This window comes from Phalacrocorax aristotelis, chromosome 2, assembly GCF_949628215.1.
Source record: "Phalacrocorax aristotelis chromosome 2, bGulAri2.1, whole genome shotgun sequence".
Classification (NCBI taxonomy): domain Eukaryota; kingdom Metazoa; phylum Chordata; class Aves; order Suliformes; family Phalacrocoracidae; genus Phalacrocorax; species Phalacrocorax aristotelis.
Genome location: NC_134277.1, coordinates 23445166 through 23464974, shown reverse-complemented (window position 1 = coordinate 23464974; position 19809 = coordinate 23445166). Strand labels below are relative to the sequence as shown.

Here is a 19809-nt window from a genome sequence, read left to right as displayed (position 1 = left end):
GAAAGAAAAGAAGTAGCAGGCTGTGTGTACACAAATGTAGAGAGAGATATATAAATAAATAACAAACATGGTGAAACTCAATATTTAGGACTGAAAAATCTTTATAGACTCAGACTGATAGAAAAGGTGTGTGGAAATATAGATCTCTTGGGCTTGATTATCAGAATCATGTACATCTGCAGGTCATTATTTTGTGTCTAAACATGAACCTCTAATACTAGAGAAACAAAAAAAGTAAGGTCAAAAACTTTTGTAATGGTTTTGTTTGTCATCAAAGCTAAGGATCTAACTAAGCAGGATGGAAAGGAGGTTGGAGGAGAAGGGAAGGTACAAAAAGATGAAACAACTAGCTCACCATACACACAGACCCTGGGTTTCCAGAGTCCTGATGTAGTATCTAGCAATAATCCAGATAACTCGTCTTAATGTATAAGGATCATATTTTTTAATCTTACTCTTGAAAAACAAAACAATATTTGAAAACTAATGAGCTGAGATTTTTGGGTCTCTCTCTTCTCATGTTTTCCTTGACTCTTTCTTGTAACTCTTCCCAGAGCCTTTTCAGTGGTTTTCAGTACCCTTCATGAAGAGACAAGGATGGGAAGGAATGGTGAAATGAGACTTGAGTCACTGTCACTATAAATTTGAGGCAATTCCATCTTCCTACTTCTTTTGATATTTGCAGGTGTAAGCATGCAGGAATTACATTGCTGTCTTGCATATGGCATCAGAATGGGGACTCGGCTTCTTTTGGTCATCTTTTGTGATTCTTACATAATTTTCAGAATTACTGAATCACACCCTCACCTTATCAGTAATTCTCTGAGTCTAGATACAAGTCTTCATATGGGGATGATCTTAAAAAATATGTTCTTCAGGTAAGCATAGCATATCTAATGTATCCCATTGTGATTTTTCTATCTACCTATAAATTTTAACATGAGGATGCAAAAATAATTAGCAAGATGAAGAGCAACAAACCAAGAACGGATATCTTGTTCCTGCCAGATAATTATTTTCCCATTTACGATTATTCTGTGAGACTTACAAAGTAGCCAAGTTCCAGGTCATATAGGTAATGTTGATCTCATCTTCCATCGTTTATTTTTCAAGTTTAAAATAGCATTTCTAGAAATTATTATGAAAAGTGGTCAGTTGCAAAGGTTGAAATTTTATGTCTTGTGTGAGTTTTCCTTTTTAGAAAAAAATCAAAGTCTTATGAAGAGAAAACATTACTCTGAAAAACTTATGTACCTCTAAAAGCCATTTTCTGTGACAAATGTAGCAAATTCAGGGCACTACCTTTTTTAAAAAATGTAACTATAGATTATTCATCTTGTTTTGGAAATGTTCAGCCTATTCAAGGTCTACAGCTACTGAATAATATCTCAATATCTGCAAATCAGTGTCATCCATAACTTTCACTATAACTTTGTTCAGACAGCAGTTATAACATCTGTGTGTCTATGGCCTAAATAGACTCATGTTAATGTGTATATAGCGATATTTCAGCATGCAGTTGCCACTAATTATTTCATATGTCCTCATTCCAAGCTGTGCTTGGAAGCATGATGACTAAGGCTTCAGAAATATAAACTAATTTTGTATAATGCGTATTGCATATAAGATGATTTTCTGCAGCTTTCTTGCTTCAAACAATCTTATGTGATAAAAGGTATTTTCTTTTCTTTTTCTGCTTAAGTACCTCTAAGAGGAGAGATTACATAAAGGGAAAATTTATAAACATACTCAAGGACAAGAGATTTAGAAAAGGTAAACACTGTTTGTGTTCAGTCTATTATGAGGGCAGGAACTAAACCTTTTGTCTAAGGTATCTAGGAAATCCTTGTCAGCATCCACTGATTCTCAGACATCTGAAATGCAGACACTTTATACAAAGAGATATAAAATGAGAGTATTCTGAGGGGATGAGGAAACAGGCTTGTCATGAAAAACCACATTAGAATGAGCTGGATCACACCCAAAATGCCAATTTGTTTTCAGGAGAGGAAGTTTCTTGAGTTATTTCATATTTTAGCTACTATTAGTCAATTGTGTCTACATTTTTATATCACAGATGAGACCATTTGCTTGTATTTGCTTCCTCACTTACAGAAAACATCCCTGTTTTAGTAGTCTGCCGCGAAAGACACTAGGGGCATAGGTTTAACCTAAATGAAGCACCTTTCCTACAGTGAAATGCCAAGTTGATTTACATGCTCTTGCATCACATGCCTAATGGCAAAACACAGACAGCTCTAATCTGAAACCCAAGAGCTATTTAATAGTGCACATCAATACTAAACCGTACTTCAAGCCTTGAAGATAAGAATATTTTATCCAAACCCATTACCTGGAATTTTGGGACAGCACAACATATACCCACCACATTTTATAGCACATGTTTACACCCTCAAAACTGTAGGAGTACAAGCAGCCTAGACCTAAGACCTTGTCTTAAAGTTAGGTATAACAAAGCAAGTTCCCATGAATATATTAACCTGCACCAATTTCTTTGTGCTGCTTTAATGCAGGTGTGATATATTCTGTAGGTTTGCATCAGTCTCTTTTCCTAGTGAGGGAAGACACATTCCCTGGTGCTTCAGTACACCAAGACTCAATGCTAACAGGCTGATGGCCTGAGAAAGATGGTCTCTTCTGATGCAACACTTATGTACTGAAAGATTAAATAGCAGAGCTCTGAGTTCTGTTTTGCCTTGCCTCCTCCCTGTTTTTGACCCATGTGTTCGGTGACTCACAAGTCAGCTGGTAAAGGAGTTAGCAGTGCCTTCACTAACACTTCTGTACCAAAAAAATCTCTGTAAGCCTCATCTGGCTCTTATTAGGTCAATTAAGTATAGGAACAAATTGTATCACTAGACTTGGAATCTAACTCTGAAATCCTGGAGAAAAACCTATCGTGAGTCTACTGATAATGTTATAATGTCATAATTCCTTCCTGGGTATTTCACTGAAACTGTAGTTTTAAAAACGCTTCTGCTGATTTTTAAAGAAAAGCCAGAAAAATCCTCCTGTTACCCCTCTTCCAGCCCCTGCTGCATATGAGAAAAAATAACCCCGAAGTTTTAATTAAGAAACAAAATTTGGGGGCTTTCAACTGCACTGAAAACTAATTTTCCTTCTGTATCTGTAAAATCAAATGCCAGTGCATTTGGGTATTTGTACTGCTGACTGCTTGACTGACATCTTCAAATAAATTGTTCATGGTCCAAGTACTCAGGTGTAAAGTTGAATTCTAAGTGGTAGAAGCAAGCAAAGCTTGACACCTGCTGTATCATGGTTTCAAAAATATAGCTTTCTGAACCTGAAGTCCAGTCTGCACTAGGAAAAACGGTTGCTTATCAGTCACTACGGTAGCTCCTAAGTCACTCAAACATGCATGAAAATATTGTGTACCCTCAGATGTCTGGGTGTTTTGGTACATAAAGCTGTGTCCTGGACTTCTATTACTTATATTACAGGCGGGCTTGATTGCTACCCAACAACTTCCAATATTAAGCAAAAGTGATTATCAGCAGAGAACTTTTAGTAAAATAAGTATAATGGACATCGAGAATGTGAGATCAACAGATTACTTAAGCAAGTACTTAAATTAAGACAGGTAGCACACCGTTTTGTGCAGGACCATGTTTAACTACTTTTTTGAACTCATGCCTACATAGCTGTCGACGTGCAGCACTTTTATCCAAACCTTGCAAAACATTTTGCAACAGACCTGGCAAAATTGTGTGAGGAAAATCCAGTGACTTGTTATGAAGGAAGATGTGGCAGACAGGTGAAAACCTGTTATTTCGGCTCTGAAGGCCACACAGCACTGCAACGCCTCCTTTTGAGACAGTGTGAGCAGGACAGGCAAAGACCCAGCCTGCAGGAGTCTGAACTACCTTCTCCTTTGGTTGGGGTGGTCAGCTTGCTGGAGCACTGTAGCAAACACTGAACTTTCACCGCTGATACTCTGAATGCCCTCTGGAAAAATAAAGGAAAATCTCTAGGGCTGTTAATTTGGCATCTTTCATTAACACTAAATTCACACAAAAAAAATTAAGAAGGGAAAAGACATCAACCTAGTTTAGCAGTATGACGCAAGTTGTACTGAGTTGCGATAAACCACTAAAAGTGTGGAGTGAACCTGTTTTCAAAGGAGTTGAAGAGGTACTGTTCAAATGCAGCACTAAGCATATCTAATTTATTCTGGTAGTGTCTTCAGGCTGCCAAGTGCATTTTAAAAAGAACCCCATTTAAAATGCATCCTTATAGCAAAACATACAAGTGTTATCTAATTGGACAACAAAAGGAGTGGACTGCAGTCTCCTTTTCAAGCGAGAATGGTGCAAGAAAAGAATATTTCTGTCGCAGCACAATAACAAAGCCATAGGTGACAATTGCATTTTCCTATCAGTTTCAGCCTTAATAGGTCAGTACAATCACTATCACACTAAGCTGCAGCTTGCTGTATCAAAAAAATTAGAACAGACAGGCACCACTTTAAGGCAGCTGGTACAATTTACCTTGACTTAATAGGGTCTTTTGGTGGGAGGATAGCTAGGAGTATAAACAGTCCTACAGATATTTTCACACCTTTCTTTGGTGCTTCATAATACTGGTGGCTTTCATGATATTGGACATAGAGGTATTTAGCTTGCTCAGAACAGTTGCTTAGTCTCTTTTGAATAAATTACACTAGTCTTCATTCTACTAAATATTAGCAGATTTTTTTTTAGTATTCATGAGATTTAGGTACAGGCACCAACAAAGTCTTTTCCAGGTTCTTGATGGCTGTTGCTCTCCACTTTACTTTACGTGCAGATGTATTTTGGAGCTGACCTACTGTGTATTGCTTCCGTTGTGCTCCCAACTGAAAGACCGACAGAGCCCTCCTGGCCTTCCAGCAGACAGTCTCCAAGTACCTTCTTTTCTAGACAAAGTATCTGTTTAAGGCAACTTAGATAATTTCACAACAAATGCCCTGTTGTTTTACAAAACATCATGTTTTCGAGTAATTTAATGGACATTTTAATAACAATGTAGAGGTGTCCTTGGTAAAGGAGGCATCCACTTGTCAGGGTTTCTGAGGTAGGTGATATGACTCTAAGGAAGATATGCCCAGGATCCTTATCATCTGGGTAGAGTTTTGAGGGCCACTGGCTAGAAAATTGCTATGCAGCAAGCACTAAGTGTTGAGCCTGGCTGGGTCCAAATCTCTGGCAGGTAACATTGTTTCTGAATTGTATTTCCCCTAATTTAATAGAAGAAGCCACGATTTGATAGTAACACAAGTAGCTGGATCTGGCTCTGCATATTTCTAGCAAACTGGCACCCATGTTACAGACAATTATATTAAATATTCATACCAAGTCAACATTTCTGAATTGGTAGCTTTTCAAACAGGAAACAAAAATAAACCCCAAATTTGTAAAATGTGCCTATTATCTCTGATTAATTTGTCCCATCTGTTTTGCTCAGAAAATGATCTCTCTGTAAACACGGGCTTCCATGTATGATTTCTGTCACGGGTACAAACAAGAGGAGGAATTTCAGTAAGTGCAATTTTCACACCCCTTTGCACAGGAGTAGCTGATTATACAATCTGCATGACAGTATAAGAACTCAGACTTACAGCTTCTGCAAGGCAATTAAATAAACAGTGTCCCAAGTACAGTGTCTGAGATAATTAATATAATATTCAGAACAGCAAACTGTAGCTTTGTCTCCTCAAATGCAAGCTCCTCTGATTTATCTATCACTGAGAGAGGAGAAGAAAAACACTCCCGTTCATAATAGGAATACTGTGACATGAGACTTGGTATGTTGGCCAACATAAGCAAGGCAATAAATCAAAGAACACAGCAGCCAAATTTTTAAAGAAAGAATGTTTTCAGCTGAAAGAGAACTGTCCTTGACTTTCTTCATCTAGATGCAAAACTAAGATTCAACAGCAAATATGAATAGAAATGAAAATGTACATTTAAAATAACTGTAGCTCTATCCTCAGAAATCAAGACATGGGAAAAATGAGAAATCTCTCCCTGTGAATTTCTGCAATTGATAAATGAATGCTGTTTCAGGATACGAGGGGATACTGTTAGCTCATAATTTAGACAACACAAAAATTAACCAGAATAACTTCTTTTGATGCTTGCTCCTGCCTTTATCTGTGTGTACTTCTACGTGCATGTGTATGAGGGTGCGTGTGCAGCTTTCAGTTCTTTGCTACCTTTTATCTTCCTTTTTTTTTGCCTGGAAGATCAACGCAAACAAGGGAAGACTAACTAATGTACCTCACGCTGCAAGTTTCTCTCCAGGGGGAAATGCCTTTGCCCACACAGCACACCATTAAAAATGGTGAGACTGCACATGGGAGCACAGGGCTTCCCACATGCAACAGCCTGCAGGATCTGAGGAATTAATGATGCAAAATGTTGTCTAAAGCAGACATTTGTCTAAAGAGCAAAAAATTATAGATATAAAAACTCAAGGAGCTCCTTGTAATGGCAAAATAGAAAATATATTTTTTCTTTGTCCTGTCCTTCTCCCATGAACTTTCAATATGAGAAAGTCCCTTTTATTTGTTTCCCTAATCTCCAGTTGGTTATTCTTGAAAAGCTGTCAGTTTTCCCCTTTCCTCGTGGCTACATCAATTCCTGCATGGTGTGCACAAGGAAGAAGGGAAACATTTTTACTTTCAGAGCTGGATTGTTGTCCCTGTTAGAAATTTTGCAATTGAGGAATTATGCAGGAAAAAGGTAAATCCAGGTCACCCTCATTCCAGCAATCCCCAGCTGCTGTGACAGCCCCTGGAAGTGACAATAGCCAGCCTTGAAATTTCTACAGCTATGTAGTATGGCTGGAAGCAATACCATCTAGTATACAGTTGGTATCATACAAATTAATACAGTGTAAATTCTGCTACTTTGCTCTTCACCCCAGTAGCTCGCTCTTTCCCTTTCAGAAAAGTAGCTCTGCTGATCAATAACTAGAAAATCTGTTAGAACCAGAGAAAATTGTTTGCCTTGAGAAAACTGGTTCTCTCCTGTAAACATTTGCTTTTAAATAGCACAGACTGCAGCTGCATCCTAGATTGAGCAAGCCGGCAGAAATTGCTCACCCTAGTTTGACTTGAAAGGGGCAGTCATTTCTGCTTCTATCAATCAGCCTCAAACTTGACCCCTCTCCCACCCAACTTATGGTCAATGCCAAGGGACTGCAGGATCAGGATCATTAAGCAGTGCTGAATGGACAAGTCCTAAAGCAAAGCAGAGGGACAGTCAATTGTAGGCGGAATGCAGCAGATTTATATCCACTAGGTGAAAGAAAAATGACTCCTAAATGGGCTGGAGCAGCTGTGAAACTAGTCTGCCACAAGCAAGGATGAAGCATGGGAATCTCAGAGAAGAGCCTCTTGCTATCCAGCTCTAAAAGCAATTACCATAGATAAAAGCAAGTTCCTGGCAGGGCAGGCAAACTGACAGGGCTCAATTCTTAAATAGCAATCTGATCCCAGGGGAGCTTCCAGGTCACTTACAGACCTACCATCACAGCAGCGTTACTGACTGAAAATATGACAGCAGAGTAGGAGACTGTCCCTCCCAATACACTGATGTTGTCCAGAAAGAGAGGCATTAAAGAGGGGATTCCACACAGAAATTACTGTTCCTGATGCACGTGTTGGGGGAACGCGATATAGTCAGGATTGGTAAGAGTGAGCTTCAGCTTTACAAATCAGAAGTAAAACCCTCAAGCATTTAAATTTTTAATTGAATCCCCTTTTAGTGTGCTAGATCTGATCAAGACTACTGTTTAGTAGTTAATTTCACGGATCAGAACAATTGCTGCATGATCTCCCAAACACAATTCTGTAAGGCCTAAAGCTGGATTACGTTTGTTGCTGTGAGTACAAACTAATATTATTTTTTTAATAAAAAAGGAAATCATAATATATTACATTGTATGGGGAGGAATCTATTTGGCGTAGTGTTATGCATTGATTTATATCTAAATTTAAAAAATGGAGAAAAGGTCAAGGTTAAAGTGAAGAGTTAGAGGAAGACTGGAGAAAATGCAATATCTTTCACTTCTCTAAAAGAAAGTTTTGAACCGTGTGTCTCATGAGGTATGACAGTGAGCAAAAACTGAGAAGATAGAGCAGAGCAAGAAGCTGGACACTGAAGCATGGAAAGATATATGCCTGTATTACTTAGAGAGACAGGTGAAAACAATGGGTAAGCGAACAAGTGAGAATAAAAGATCAAGAAGGTGTGGTTAAAGCTGAAGTAGTAGCAGATGGCCATACTGCAAGACGGCAAAATAAAGAAACTCCACTTGTGAAAAAATATAGACGAATAATATAAGTTTAAAAAAAGAAGCCATTGCGAATAAAACTTTTAGGATGTGGGTGGCTGGAGACAGCTTTATCAAAGTTTTACTCAACAAGGAAATGGTTAAAGGCATCATGTGATAACTCCCTGACTGTCTGTGTAGTTCTTTGGGTCAGGCTAGCTTAGTGCAAACTACAGGCAAGCTAAGGCATGCATGGGTGCATCGTGATCACTAGGGGTAACCTAGACAGCATTAATAAGCACAAATACTTGAGCTTTCCTTGATCTAGCAATAACCAATTTCAGATCCATCTGTTCCATTTTGGATAGCAGCCTGGATGTTTCATGTTAATTTCATATGCTTCTAAATTGCTATCAGTTGTATCTTCTATTAAATAATGCCCATAATTCAACAACCATTTGGACATAACAAGAGCTATGCTCCCCTCACTAATTTCAAAAAGACTACTTAGAGAATGGGGCATAGAAGACCTGATCCCATGCCCCTAAACTCACTCCTAGGTTTAAAGAACCCTACTTAACAGTATCTTTCTGTGCCCAAATTAGCAGAGAAACACATTTAAACAAAATAGAAATGTGCTTTAAGCGAACAATCCAAAAGCTTGTAAGCCAAATTTTATCTTTTCTGAAACATGAGCAATCTCATGACCTTCAAAGGCCTTTTCCTAAGAGATGGAAATTTGAGACTATAAAGGAAAAATCTTGTTTGCAATAAAGAAATGGGAGGTAGGGAATTGATTTAAGGAAATAGGATTTGATCCAGTGAGTTAGGGGGGAAATGAAACAGTCTAGCCTCCCTTTATGGTTTAGTTTGAGCATGTAGAGCCATCTCCATTTCAGTCCTCTCATTAAGGAGTTTTCTCAGTTTCTCTCATTAAAGACAAGAAGTTTAAAAGGTGGCAACTAACTGGAAGAAATTGTGTTTGTACAGTGAATTGAAATCTAACGGCCTCAAGTTTTGCCCTCAATTACATCCACGCAAAGATATTTGTAACTTTGGTACTAATTGCAAGTACAGATGGTATTGGAGTCATCTATCTGCAGCTTTTGGGATTTACCAAAAGAATGAAGGTGAAGTGGCAGGCTGAAGTGACCACTCTTGGTTTACTCATGTGTGTTATTACTGATCACTAGCAGAAATACGCTTGAATTTTGTGCTACCGAATGAAGTCATCCTAGCACTGAGCTATTAAAAATCAGCAGAATTTTCCAAAATTCCTCCACATAGTACTACACAATGATGTTGAAGTCAGTAAGAGTGAAACAGTAAAAGCCTCTTTAACATTTTTTTGTTGCAGCTGTAAAAAACCTTTATTTCTTGAAAAGAGATGGAAATGGTTTTTTTGGCAACCGTTTGCTCCCAACCAGAAGTAGCCCATTATAAATTATGCAAATTGCCCCATCGTCCCATCTTCCACTCCAGCAGTGCAACCAGGGATTTCATTCCTCTCCTTCTTCTGTTCCTCTACTGTGTAATCATCAACAGTAAGACACCTGCAGTTTAAGATTATATGTGAATAGTAAACCTGTCATTTTCTACAAAAATGTCTGCGTAGTCACTTGCAATCTAGCTTAAGTAGATTTACGCACATGTATTTGAAAAAATTCCTCCTCGCTCAGAAAGCGAACATGTGCTTTTTGCTGAAAAAACCTCAGAAGCTTACAGACTCTCAGGAATACTTGTCTGCATACTCGTCCCTGGGGAAGAAAAAAAAAAAGGAAGATATTTTTCAGATCAAACAAAAGCTTGAAAATACTTACCCTCCTAAAATATTAATCAACAAGATAACAGGAGAGGTACCCTCATATAACCCACTTAGAGTTTCTAGCCTTGTCAGACAAAGAAAAAACAGATGAAGGTGGTTAGAGAATTGTAATCAATGGCTGGAAAGCTATGGCTTAGACTAGACATGCTTGGTCCTCCAATCTCTTTCAGTTATAACAAGTGATTTATTTTCTTCTGCATTATTTCCATGTATTTTAAGCAGATATTAATTCCAAATATAAGGAGAGAAATGGCATTCTGAAATAATATTAAAGCTGAAATCTGCAAACTTTCTTAATGATGAGCCTAGCTTGGCTATTTCCAAATACCCTCCACTAACTAAAACAATAACTAAGAAGATGTAAGATTAAGTAAGTCTTTAGTCGAAATCAACATTGTTCTGTTTTTTACCTCCAGAAAAACATAGCTTAATGTTCTTCAGAGACATATTTACTCTTGCTGTTAATGAATAGCTTTGTGTAATTCCCAGTTAAGTATTATGCATTGCCTCCTTCTTCCAGTTTTTATTTGCTCCTTGGAGCACCTGCAATTGAAAACTCAGACTGGCACTTACATCTGCAACACATCAGAATTTTGCAAGAGCAGCCACTGTCATCTTTGAATGACACTGCTAACCAAAAAAAGCCCTTCCTAAACAAGAAAGACACACCTGAAGGCCCTTCCAAATAGTCATGGTTGATTTTAAAACCCTACTTACCATACAGTTCATCTCCTGCGTTGACTGAAGGACTCCTGTCTGTTGTTTTGTCATTTAAGAGCAACAGGCATGTGCCGGACTGAGAAGCAAATTATTCTTTCTAACCCTCTCAGCTTATGGAATCACTTTGAAAGGCAAGGGGAGGGGGGGCCTTTTATCATGATCAGTAAAGGGTTTCCCTGAAGGATTACATTTTGCATATTTTACCCTTGCTGGATGAATTTTTTCTGCAGTGTTTTTTACATTCTGGAGTTCCTATTAATTCAATTACACCGATGTGTAAATTGTGTATTATATTGTATATGTGTGCAAGTGATAGTCTCACTTCCCATTTCTCAATGGTATGTGCAAATGTTATGTTTATGATGGCCCTTGCCATTGCAAGCATATTTCTTTTTGCAAATACTGCTTGAAATTATTTTGCCTCTTTTTCCTTTCCTTGCTTATTTTCTTTTTGAAGAAAGAATAATAGCAATCTGTGGTCTTCAGTCACTAATTTTTATTAAAGCAAACTGGAATTTTCTTGTCTTCAAGTCATACCAGAAGAAAAACTCATACACAGCATCACATCGAAGAAGCGCTTGTTTGTGCCTGGAAGTTTGTCTGTTTATCCAGTTACATTGGTTGGCCTAGCGAATGCTATAATGTTTCACTGTTACAACAGCCTCCCCAAAGGGGCTTGTTTCAAAGAAGAAAAATACTGCATTTAAGAGAGTGTACACATTATCAATTGCTCTCTGAGTAAACCAAAACATGGCATGGTCTTTATATCTTCTGTAACACCTGAGTAATTGAGCCCTGAGCAGGTTTCAGGCTGGAGGAGGACCGCTCGGTCCCTGGGGTCCCGGTGTGGCTCAGCTGTTTCCATAGCTACACAGGCTGCAGTGGCTGTCACAGTCTCTCTGTCCTGGGAAATCCCACACAGGTTTGGGTATCTCTGTACACCCTCTGGGTATGGCCCCTTTATGGCACTTCTCTCTAGGTCAGCCTAAAAGCACTCCCTTGCATCAGGTCTGGCCTTGCACCTACTGGTTTGCTCTCTTCTTCATCTGCCCCTGGAAAGAGAAGAGATGCTGCTAAAGCTCATGCATAGCAAGTATCTGGTCCTTATTTTGTGTTTACTGTTATATAGTGGACCCAGTTTACAACAGCATCCCAAATGGGAAAAGATCGGTCATTGACTTCAGTGTCCCTCTTGGTATCTGCATGATGGAGGTGGACAAAAGCACAGGAGTTATGTAGCCCTGAGCAGGCTGTAACTTCTACAAAAGCTACTGACACCAAGCTTTCATTTAGTGCAGACCTGGCAAAATTAAGAACATCTTTCTTCTTTTTTTAATAGTAAACTCCTGCTCCTTGTTTCTGAACCACGCAATATGGATATTCCAGTTTGTGATGTTACTGACAGTTGCCACTGCTATTGGTACAGCAGCATAGCTGAGGGGGTTTTGGGGGGTTTTGTTTCCCCCCGATTTCATGAGCCATTTAATGTGGTAACCAATTCAATATTTCTAGGAAGCCCACAGCCTGGTTTTCAGAGTCAGGAAAGGGGATACAAATGCCAGATACATTACATAAGGTTGTATATCACCTAAATTGTGAATACAGTGTCATATGTACAGTCTCTGCCAGCTGCTGACTTGTTTTCACTGTTCACTACACATTTGGTCTGAACAAGACAGTCTCATTACTTCATGTTTACAAGCCTCTGTTTTGTAGCAGGTTGAAGTCAAGGACATAAAAAATAAAAATATAGCACCTTACTTAGATTTGGACATACTGAAGATTGCTTTAAAGAGAAGCTCATTCCGTGTGTGTAAAAATGCAGATGGAATATGGTTTTACTTTGTACCTTCCCAAGTTTTAATACTGCTTTTATATTTTAAAACACAAAAGAGATGTAGAAGTGCATGCCTTATGTAAAATTAATCGCAAATCTTCAAAACAGGTTTGATATGGCCAGTGACAAATGATGTCCCATAAAGCATTGCATGACTATTTTTAACATAGCTCTCATACATAATTTCTCCTGCATTGATTGCCCAGCAATATGAACATGTTGAAATACAAGGCATTATAAATGACAGGCTTTCATATCTCCACTTAATCTTTGCAGGACCCATACTCACTTGACTTCATATGAGAAGCAAATAAAAACAAGTGACACTGACAACTGGAACCATCCCAGCAGCTTAGCTCTAGTCATCTATCTGTATTAATCACTGCTGCATATACGTGGTAACGGGCTGCTAATGGGAAAGATCCCAAGCATTTCACTTGTTTCACCTTCTTCATCCTCACTCTCCCTTTACTGGGCAGTAATTTGCCTTTCAGTTGAGGTCCTAAAGGTCAAGCCCTCCCCACACCAATATCACCAGTCACTGTAGACTCAGGTCCAGGTCTAGTCAGATCAGGCCCAGGACCCTCAGGTCTCGTATTCTCACAATGCTTTTTTTCTCTATTTTTTTTTTAAGCCAAAATTCCATTTCTCCTTCACTTTCTTAAGAGCACAACTTTCTCTTACCTCCTACTTCTCTAAAGTTGTTTTCTTCTGTACCCTCCTCATTTTTCATCCCCTACCTCCACTTCTGTCCTTTGCTGTAAGATAGATGATAAAAGGCCTGAGCATCAGCATGTGTTGGCTTTCATTCACGGCTTTGCCCACTCTCTGCATTATCTGGGATCTGAATAAAAGTAGGATCCAGCTCCCCCAGGCAACGAACAGCTGTATTAAAGGCAGGCACGCCAGAATCCATTTGCAGGTGCCATGCTGCAGTGCTGAGCGCAGGCTGAGGCTCTGCGCAGCAGGATGCAGGGCCATTGATGGCCCCAACCCGGTACGAACAGGGACTGGGAAGGAGTCAAAGTAGAATGGATAGCAATGGCAACAGCAAGTACTTCTCCCAGAAAAGCTTGAGCTCTCCTTCTCGGGCTCAGGGAACATGTCTGCAGTGCACAGGGTGCCTTTGCTGCAGCGCTGGCTGTGTGCAAAGGCTGGGGGAGTTCACCGCCCCTTGTGTCTTTGCTAGTCATGTTGCCAGCATCTGTTTACCCTCCTGTAAAATGGAATAGTGCCGCACAGGATGCTGTGAGCCTCAGGGAAATAAGACACTTTTGAGATCCTGGGTGGAAAGTGTAAGAATTTGGTGTCAGCTCTGTTTTCATTTCATACTATGCACCTGCATTTTTATCCAGAATCTGTCCTTGTCATTGTGAGTACGGGGAAGGGCCTCTTCAACCTTCCTTGTTATTTGCACTGCAAGGGCAAATTAGAAAATAATGCCTCTTGCAAGCCCAAGCATTCAGCACGATCTCCCAACCCCCCAAAATCACTCAGTAGATCCAAATCTCCTCCCTGCTGTGTAAACAGGGGGTACGAGCAAGGACAGGCTCACCTGCACCGGCTCGCACTTGGAGCCAGCGCTGGCACCGAGCACTCCAGCACCTCACTCCGAGAGGGAACGGGCGCCTGGGGAGCACGAACCCTGCGTGGCGGGGAGGGGGCCCAGCGCCAGGGCCCGCCGTGGGCACCGAGCCGTGAGGTCTCCGCGGGGAGCCGGCGGGACCCTGCTTTCCTTCCCCGTCGGGGCGCCCCGGGCTCCAAAGTCCCCGCAGCCCTCGCACCCGGCCCGCTCTCCCGCCTCCGCCGCCCACTCCCGTCCCGGGGCCGGGCCGCGGCGGGGAAGTCCCGCCCCGAGCGGGGCGGGAGCGGCGGGCGGCCCGCCGGGGGGCCCTGCCGTGGCCGGGGGGACGTGCTGTGGCCGACCGGGTCGGCGTGCTGCCGGCGGAGAGTCCTGCCCGCGGGGTGAGCGAGCAGGCGGGCACGCACGGCGGAGCCTCGGGGCGCGTCTCCTCAGCCCGCCGAGCCGCTCCGCGCCCTCCCGCGGCCTAGACCCGACCCGGGCTCGTCCTTAATGCCCTCGGCCCCACTAGCGCCCGGGCCGGGAAACTTCGCCGGAGTTGAGAGGCAAGAGCTGCTTCCGCCGCTGCCGGCCCAGCTGAGGCGGGGCGGGCGGGAAGCGGCGGCCGCGGCGGAGTGCCGGGCCTTGCCGTCCTGTGAGGCCGGGACCGCGCCGGGAGGGAGCGGGCTGAGGCGGGCGGGCGGCCGGGCGCTTCGCGGCCGGGAGCGCAGGGCCGTGTGCCGGGCCTTAGGGGCCACCGCTCCGCGGGGATCGGGGCGCTGAGGCGGAGCCCGGCGCGTCACGGCGAGGGGGCCGCTGGCCTGAGCGAGGCAGCGGCGGGAGGAGAGCGCGGCCGGGGCGGCGCGCTGGGGCAGAGCGGGCTTCTGCAGCGAGATCCGCAGCAGGTCTGGAGCCCGAGGTGATGAACGCCTCCTCCTCTCTGGAAAAGCGTGTCACAGGTTACCAGCTGAGTAACCCCCCAGCTCAGGCGGGCTTCACTGTGTGAGTGCTGCTACGCTGCTATTATTAGTGCTATTATTAGACCCTCAAAGCCCGCCTTCAGCTGCCTCTCCATATGAAGCAGCCGCAGCCCTCTGCAAGATGCTTCTAGAGTTGCTTAAGCTCGACGTGGCTCAACAACAAAGCTTCAGACTTGCCCGTGAGCCTTGTTGGGACCCAAACGCCATGCATTTTCTCTGTGGCCTGAGGTGTGCTGCTCTTTAGAGGACGCAGTTGCAGCAGTCGCCCTGCTTTCTCCTCCCCTTGCACTGGTTTGGCAAGCTGCAGAGAGGAGTGCTGGTTCTGAGTGAGGGAGGTGTTGGTCCCCTCTGCCAAGTGGGGTTCAGTGCCGTAGCCAAGCCACTGCCCAACAGCGGCCTTTGGTATTTGGCAGCCCCTTTGCAGCAGGTCTTGTGCTGTGATGATGTGGTCCCGAGCTGAAGTGTCAAGTCCTGTTGGTGAGGAGCTCAGATGAGCATCTTTTGGCCTAGCAAGTACATGAATATGTATGATCTCTAAGAAACTTGTAAATATAATTCTTTTTTTTAGGCATGTCTGTTGTTAAGGATGGTATCTTCTGTATGCTAGAGGCTTGTGATAACTTTCGAATGAAACATTTTTATCCAGAGGTTACTTGCTTTTGGAAAATTGTGTTTTGCTTGTCTGGAATTCCCCTCTGCTTTATACTGTATACATTATTTGGCATCTGCTGTTGTGATATGTTCTGTGGTGTCTAAAGGTTGTTGCCTTCTTTCTGCTGGGGGCTGGGTTTCAGTGGTGGGTGAAGCGATGCTTGTAATAGGTAGTTTTGTATGATTTTGTCAGGTACTTTGGGGTTGTTATATGAAAGACTACATAAGTGTCATTTATTATTATGAATGCCTCTCATGTTTTGGAATTTTACAGACATAATATTTGCCATCATGTCACAACCATCACATTCATTTTTGTGGTTATAATTAAAGGTGGCAACAATGGCATTCAGATGCTTAATTACATTTCATATAGGTGACCAGTGCTAACTTATTAAATTAATGCATGGCAGAGCAGGAGCAAGTGTCACTGCCTCCCTCTCTGGTTAGGGAGCCGTCAGACTGCTTGTCACTTAATAAAATCAGTTTATAGTGAAGCATATGGCACCAATGAGTTCTGTGTTTCTTAAAGGGCTGTTTCTCTGAACATGCTGTGGATTTTATTTCTTATTTCACTCAGTGCAGAGCTAAAATATTTTCTCTATCCTTCAAAACTTGAAATACTGAACAAGGTTCATTTTTTACTAAGCTGAAACCAAGACCTCGTAAGCTTTCATGAGAACAGAGAGAGGAGTCTTCTGCTTGCATTGGACTGGCCACCTGTCTGGTAGGGGGAGTATTAGGAATCCATCTAGGTTGTGGAAACCTAAGGTTCAAGTCCCTGCTTTAATTCAGAGCAGTTTTGAACGTAGGTCTTCAGTGTCTCTGGAGAATATACAAGTCATTGCATTACCAGCTGTATTGGAAGGGAAAGGGAATGTCCCACCCCCCTGGTTCTAAACAGAAATTTAACCTTTTTCTCAAAACTGGTAGGGTAGGTTTTCTGCTTTAACATCACTTTCTGGTCACAAATTAAAAAGCTTCCTCAGAATTTTCTAAGCAGTGGCCGTGTCTTTGGTCTGATATGAATAGGTATGTGGGTAGTAATCCAAGAAAGGCATTTTTATCTAACAGTGGCTGGGATATGTTTCAGTAGTATTTAACTACTTGGATAAGAAAAAGAAAGTTGAAGAAATACCACCACCACCATCATGTCTTATCTGACAGCTTTAAGTAAATCACAGATTTTCAGTTGGATCTCAGAAACATGTAGTATCACTCTAAAACCTTAGTACTGCATGGAGCCAAAGCCATAGGGTTTTTCCTGAAGTAACTTCTGTGGAGGAGGGAAGACCAAAGAAGAATGATATCTTATCCACTGAGGTACTCTCTCTTTTTCTGCTCTTTCAGATTCTCACCTCTTACCTCAAAGTATAAAAGCAGAGTTGTTTTATCCCACAGTTGCCTTTGTCCTGTCCGAAGTCTCTGTAGTGATGACTAAATGAAAGAAATTTAACTCTTTCCGTGCTGTGATTTGTGTCCCTTCTTGCAGGTGGGCCATTTTCAGATGGGTCTGGTAATGTTCAACTGGTCTTACTGCTTGAACTCTTGAGGGCTATAAACTTTATTGCAAGACTTAGGTCTGTGTTACTTAGTTTAGACTGGATAGCAAAGATCAAAAAAAAACCCCCACCAAACAGATAGTTAATAGTTTCCAGTACAAAGATACTGAGTTTGTGTCTTCATTCCGAAATACTGTGATATCACATTCTGTGGGGCAAAAAGACAAAACAGTGGCAGGGTTCTGTGTCCAGTTCTTGTTAAGACTGAATATTCAGCAATACCTGGGAAGAAAGCAGAAGGATATGCAGGAGATGTGACAGTCTCATCAGCTTCTGTGTGTTGGTTGTTCCTGCTGTTTCGCTATTGTAAGAACTTAGTACCAGGAGTTGTACAAGCAAGACGTCATTGTCTTTGACCACTGACAAAACATGCAGACTCTATAAAGACTATCTCTAAGGTAGAAGATACTCTTCAAGTTACAGCTATCAGCTTTAATCTTTCACTTGGCTCACATTAACTTTTCTTGTGTGGGTAGTTCCTCGTTAGAGCAGAGGTGGACCTTGAGAGGAACATACAGCTTCCGTTTCCTGACACAGCCATAGCAGAACAGTCACAGTTGAAACTGTGAAGGCTTTTCTCAGGGTATGCTTTTTTCCAGTGGGTCTTCAGATTGATTGCAAATTTTGGGGTACAGTTGTTTGCAGTAATGGGAAACTGAGTTTAGTTCTGTGCATCTAAACCCATGGCTAACTATTAAAGAAAGCGGTTTTCTGGAGTCCCTACTTATCCCAGTTGCTGCAGCCTGCGAAGCTGAATGAGGCACTAAGCCCCATCTTCATGCTGTTCTCCACTGCGTGGTGCTTCACGGGCCTCAGTGAGTCAGTGACTGGTACGTTCTGCCACACAGCTGACCTTGGGGTTCATTCATCTGAACTTCCTAGCTAGTAATGTCCAGTCTTGACCAGGAGGTTGTAATGAACATTGCACTTCCATTGCATGCATATGTGTGGTGAAAAGGATGATGCCTGTGCTTTGGTGCCTTTTCTCTTTAGTGCTGCATATAAAGATCCATAGACTTCTTTGGTGTGTTTCTGGGTGATGGTGCTGCACAAGATAAGTGATAATGCTCCATCCAACATCCTTACTGAAATATTTAAGACCTTGTGAAAATATTTAAGCACATGTGACTTTAAGTAGAGAGAAAACCACTTAAAGTCAATGAGAATAACAGTAAGAGTAGAGTTACGTGTATGCTTAAGTTTCAGATTTGAAGTTTAGAGGGAACAAAGACTGGACACACATTTCTGAAAAGCACAAACTTTTTTCCTATATCATCTTCTCCTAGGAAGAAAGAAAATGTGTGCTTGTGGCCCAGCAGCCATGAGAAGCAAATACGATTCTGTTCAGGTCTAAGAATACAAATGCATGCATCAGCATGCAGGACTTAGCCCATATTTGCATATAGCGTAATGTGACTTCAGGCCTGATTTTTGGCCTAAAAACACTATGTGTGCATGTAAAATATAATTAATGTAATGTTGGATCCTAAGGGAGAATTTTTATCTGACCTTTTATCAAGAGTAATTTTGGAAGCTGCCCAAAATGTAAAATGCCCTGAAGTTTTTCTAAAGGAGATGTTGATGGAAAACCACTTATGGGGATGTTGGTCTCAGATCTGTCTGAGGAAGAGAAACTTCAATGTGACTTTGCTCGAAGAAGCCTAGGTTTTGAGACTGTTATCTCTACAGAAATAAGGTAAAATAAAAGTCTGACTCTATTGTGCTTATAGCAACAGAACTTTAACCAAATCGAAAGGAAGCGTGCAAAGTATTACATACTAAGTGGCTTAAACTCTGTCTCTGGGGCAAATCGCTGTACACATGCATATGTGGTCGTGGGCAGATCCCATGTGCTTGCTTTGATCCCAGAGGTATGGACATACTGTGAAACTGATATGAGAGGCTGCTCTTTGTTCTGGTGTGGCTGTTCAACTGTAAGGAAGAAACCTGATTTATATAAGTCTGGCTTAAAGCCTAGCTAGAGCAAGAATGTGACCCCCAAACCATGAGAAGCCAGAAGGTCTGTCTGCCACTAGCTGAGCAACGGAGGGAGTACACAGTGAAAATTTTCATTTACCATTTCAGGTGAACATTCAAAGCTTTGCTTCTCACTTGCCTGCCCAGTTCCTTTCCCCAAAGTGTGCTTTCTGGAGGTTCTGAGGGCAGCAAATCAATATATTGGCCTTTCACTGGGAGTTCACCCAGTATGTGTAAGAGTGTTTAAATTTCTCTTACAATTGAAGTGACTTTGCTTATAGGTTGTAGAACATTGCCAGTGCCACTCAAGCAACGTAACTGCTGTGGTGTGTGTACAGGCATATTTTGCTGGGCCTTCTGCTTATCTTTGTAGGATTATGTAAGGCTTGGCTAGAGAT

At 41.8% G+C, this 19809-nt stretch overlaps 1 protein-coding gene across 3 annotated transcripts in view; it reads left to right on the top strand.

Moving 5' to 3' along the window:
- Positions 1 to 14507: 14507 nt before the first annotated feature.
- The window catches only part of PTER (phosphotriesterase related), a 22987-nt gene continuing 17685 nt past the window's right edge, over positions 14508 to 19809 (top strand). Inside the window, exon 1 of one of the 3 annotated variants that reach the window (XM_075082734.1) lies at positions 14508 to 14645. Coding sequence is in view for 2 of the 3 variants with exons in the window: in XM_075082732.1 (XP_074938833.1) it covers positions 15164 to 15243 (80 nt within the window). In the remaining variant the exon portion in view is untranslated. Of the gene's footprint in view, positions 14808 to 15087; positions 15244 to 19809 lie in introns of those variants that run through there. The other 2 variants (XM_075082733.1, XM_075082732.1) reach the window with 2 other exon arrangements.